At 37.0% G+C, this 4,286-nt stretch overlaps 1 protein-coding gene across 2 annotated transcripts; it reads left to right on the top strand.

Moving 5' to 3' along the window:
- Window positions 1-2,274, top strand: LOC122289424 (protein LIGHT-DEPENDENT SHORT HYPOCOTYLS 7-like). 2 transcript variants are annotated; one of them, XM_043096394.1, is made up of 2 exons: window positions 1-749; window positions 1,415-2,077. In XM_043096394.1, exon 1 carries the CDS (start codon window positions 165-167, stop codon window positions 717-719), a length of 555 nt encoding a protein of 184 aa, XP_042952328.1. In that variant the 5' UTR covers window positions 1-164; the 3' UTR covers window positions 720-749; window positions 1,415-2,077. The 2 variants fall into 2 exon arrangements, with proteins under 2 accessions (XP_042952328.1, XP_042952326.1); XM_043096392.1 differs by lacking the exon at window positions 1,415-2,077 and adding an exon at window positions 2,094-2,274 and having other exon boundaries at window positions 4-749.
- Window positions 2,275-4,286: the final 2,012 nt, after the last annotated feature.

Raw genomic sequence — 4,286 nt, 5'->3', positions numbered from 1 at the left:
GAGCTAAAGCACTTTAGGACCCATACCATGTCTCCTCAGTAGCCCCATGATGTGATCTACAATTTTTTTCACCCACTAATATTTTGTTCTCTTCTTCCTTATATTTCTTCCCTTTCTTGCGATCAATTAGAGACTGTTTAGAAACTATTTTGCAGGCTAGCTTGATGTCAAGCAGCAAAGGAAAAGATGTAGCAGAAGGATCAAGATCTTCTGCTGGTGGTGGTAGTAGTACTGGTAGTGGTGGTGGTGATCAACAGCATCAGCCACCTCAACTGAGCCGCTATGAATCACAAAAGAGGCGGGACTGGAACACCTTTGGTCAGTACTTGAGGAACCAAAGACCCCCAGTGGCACTTTCACAGTGCAACTCCAATCACGTGCTTGAGTTCCTGCAGTATCTGGATCAGTTTGGAAAGACAAAGGTTCATTTACAAGGTTGTGTCTTCTTTGGACAACCTGAGCCCCCTGGTCCTTGCATTTGCCCACTTAGACAAGCATGGGGCAGCCTAGATGCCCTCATCGGCCGACTTAGAGCTGCTTATGAAGAAAACGGTGGCTTGCCTGAGACAAACCCTTTTGCTAGCGGTGCTATCCGTGTTTATTTGCGCGATGTGAGGGATTCTCAAGCCAAGGCTCGAGGTATCCCCTATAAGAAGAAAAAGAAGAAGAGAAATCCAATGAAGGCCAGCGACGATAACTCCAACTTTCCTATGCAGTAATTTTGGTTTCCTTGCCTATCCTAAGAAGTGGTAATTAAATTTTTCCTCTTGCTTAAAATTATATATATATATATATATATATGAAACTTTGATTCGAATCTAGATCTAAAAAAAGTACAAAACTCAACATGATGATGCAGGACATAATCCAACAACTGAAGAGTTTACAGATTGTAATAAGTCTTGAATTACTTGATTTTAGTTGTTTAATTTATTAAATTCTCCAGTTCGAGATCGTAAGTAAAGAAGAATTCAAGAAACACGAAGGAGACAGCTCCTTGGCTAGCTAGAGTGTATCACAGTATTGATCTTAAGATTTAGAGCATCTCTTTCCTTTGTAATAAACCCTAGGCCAAGGGCTTTAAAACCTAGTTTTCTGCGGTTCCTACTTTGGTCCAAATAGCAATATCATTATACCAGCATCAAGTAACTTTACCTCAACATCGGTGACAATATGGGAAGTCGATCTCTCTCTCCCTTCCCGGCCCCCCCCCCCCCCCCCCCCCTCTCTCATGCCGAAGTACTACAGTTTTCTTATCTTGGGTTTTCCAAATTTAATAATCGTCATTAGCATGCTTTCTTTTACTGTCCTAGCTAGCTCCTTTATAAGGACTCTGCTTAGGATCTTATGCCTGCCATGAATGGACACATTAACATCTGATTGCCATATATATGTTTGTTTATTTTGATTATAGTATATCAATGAAGGAAACGCCTCAAAGCTGGCATAATCTTAACAAATTCTCGTCTTTGAAGATCTCAGGACAGTAGATGATGAACCAAATACCTGTTCACTTTGTTGTCGGGCTCTTATGTACAGAATTCTCTTTTGTTTATTTTTATCTTTTCTAATTCTATGAATTTCTGTCTTTGGAATGCCATATATATATATGCAACTGACCTCTGTACATCAAGTTGCCTTGTCTCCATTGGATTTGTACTGATATTGACATCATAATATACATACATAGATACAAATATATATATATATATATATATGTGTGTGTGTGTGTGTAAAAGACCTGATATTGTATACGGTCTGTAGTTGACAGCTAGCGTTTTAAGGATGAGTATCTAGATCTATTCCTTAGCGAAAATAGTCATATGTAAGATGTCATGAGCATGTTCATAGGAGTACCGTGTAGATGGGTGACCAGATTTGTGGAATAACTTCTAGTATCAGTACCATAAGTACAACATGCAGTTCAGCACGTCCAAATTATTGACAAATACGATGCTTCCTCGAAATAGCTAGCTAGCAGTACATTTATATCAATTTTTCAGTGCATGGCATTGTATACTCTTATCCATCAAATTTTCCTTGAAGTCATAAGTGTATAACCCACCCAATTTCTAAACTCTGACATATTTCAGGTTCCTAAAATAATTAACTTCGATTCCGGATGTTTTGAAGCTCTACTGTACTGGATTGCGATATTCAACTCTTCCTTGGATCGAATCCTTTGATGTTTTTTTATAGCTCAAGCACTGTATTTAATGTTTGAATCATGAGTTAGCTTGAAGTTTATGGGAGAAAAACGTAGTTATCTGGTAAGTTCCTCTATTTCCATGCACCATATTTTGTTTTCGTCGTTAAGTCAGTACTACACTATCTTCAAATGTTAATTAGTATACTTAATATATATACCGCGAATTATCTCCCAAGCTGATTTTTATTGATTGATGCATTGATAGCATTTTGCAAATCATTTGAGAGTTTTGCAAGATTGGTCGCATATAAAGCACTGCACTATTATATATATATATATTTATATGCATTTGAAGCACTTCGATCGGGTTTTTTAGAATTGGAAGGATCGACCACTGACGAACATAAGGATAAGTCTCGAAAATTAAGGAGTCATGTCACATATGATTTTATGTTCAAAGAATATTAATGATAATGGAAACCAGACTGGTGGAGACAATTTTATTTCACCTGGCCTGCAGATTCCAGCAATTGGAATTGCCCACTAATAATTGTAATGTGGGACAATGTAGTAGTTTTATTTACCTTAATATCATTGGATTCTTCTTTGACCTTCTCAATAATTCCACCATATTTCTTTGACCCAATAAGAGATTTTCCTCGATTTCCGTAAAAAAAAAAATTTCCCATCTTTTCAAAGGGATGTAATTCCCACAAGTGAGATTAGTTCCCTCTCTGATTTAGTGAAACTGCAACTTGTGATCAGCTGAGATCATGATAGTAGATGAAAAGCAGCTATCATTTTCAAGTATAGAAACATCATATTCCTTTCAAATATTAGATTTTTGTATTGTCGTGATGATCATGATCTATAGGATATTTCAAGATGCAGCATATATGTTGAAGAATTCTCTTAAGATTTGAGGATGTTTTGTGCTAGAATAGTCTAGGCAATACTATAATGCCCTTTAAAAAAATTAGAGATATGCTTATTTGTCAATTATTGATGTAGAACCAATACCTCGATTAATATAGTTCTAGATAATTAAGCTACTTATAAGGAATGGGTATGCCTCTCTTAATTCCTCTCTCCGCTCCATAATTTTCCCTTATTACCAACCACGCACGTACCCCAAAAAAATACTCAGAAGACATAAACTAAACAAGAGCTAGCACATAAAAGGGAGCTAGTATAGCTAGTTAACTCTCGACTCACTGGCAAAACTAGACCGAAGTCATGCATATATTCTACTTAGATACGTATGCATGATATGACTAATTAAGGAGTAGTACTAGTCAAATTATAGCTAGGATTTTGCAGAAACTTGTAGAACTCCAACCACGGTCGATCTATGGCTGAATACGAAGAGAGAAACCGGAAGTCATAAGACTGGTGATCGTAGGAAACGAGGAACAGATTAAAGAGCAAAATAAGGGTGTGCGACTAAGGCTAGTGAGAACATAACTATATATATAATTAACAAATTAAAAAGGGCTACATCTTGTAAAATCTCGAGAACAATTTCCTTATATATATACCCAGGAGATCGTAGTCATGATGGGCCATGAAACATCATGGCCATAACCCAACTTGCACAAAACTTATAATTAAAAATTGCAAGTACTTTCTATCAATAATGAGTAGTTCAGCCAGTTGTATTTCGTCAAAAGATAGTTAACAATCTCTTCATGAGTTACAAGCTGACTATATAACACTGGCCCTCCTTCTGTTCTTTGAGTTCTCAATTATCTTGATCTTCATTATATTGAAGAGCCCCACTTTATAACAATGGTGACTGATTGGTTATGTGCACTTGATCTGTTGCATATATTAATTCTTTCCCCAGCTAGTTGATCTCCTTGGTGGCCCAATAAGTAATCCTCACTTGAGACTTTCTTCCCATCGAAATCCATTGAAACTATTAGTATCTGATCTTCTAGAGTACTAATATTGTTATTAATTATTAGCCAATCGGCTGAACCCAAGCAAGAAATGATCGGACTTAAATCTGATTAGCCTCTACTAGCACTGCAGAACACTAGAGAAAAAAGACATTGTGTTTAACTGGCGGAGCCCTAGTTCATGTGCGTGTGAAATTATGAGCAAATAGCCAGGCTAATCACAGAGGTTTGAAGAC

This window comes from Carya illinoinensis, chromosome 12 (assembly GCF_018687715.1).
Source record: "Carya illinoinensis cultivar Pawnee chromosome 12, C.illinoinensisPawnee_v1, whole genome shotgun sequence".
In the NCBI taxonomy this organism is placed as follows: Eukaryota; Viridiplantae; Streptophyta; class Magnoliopsida; order Fagales; family Juglandaceae; genus Carya; species Carya illinoinensis.
Note: the sequence above shows the minus strand (reverse complement) of the source record. Positions and strands in the feature narration are given on the sequence as shown.

Coding starts and splice junctions, on each gene's coding strand:
- LOC122289424 (XM_043096392.1), top strand. CDS start 165: ATGTCAAGCAGCAAAGGAAAAGATGTAGCAGAAGGATCAAGATCTTCT.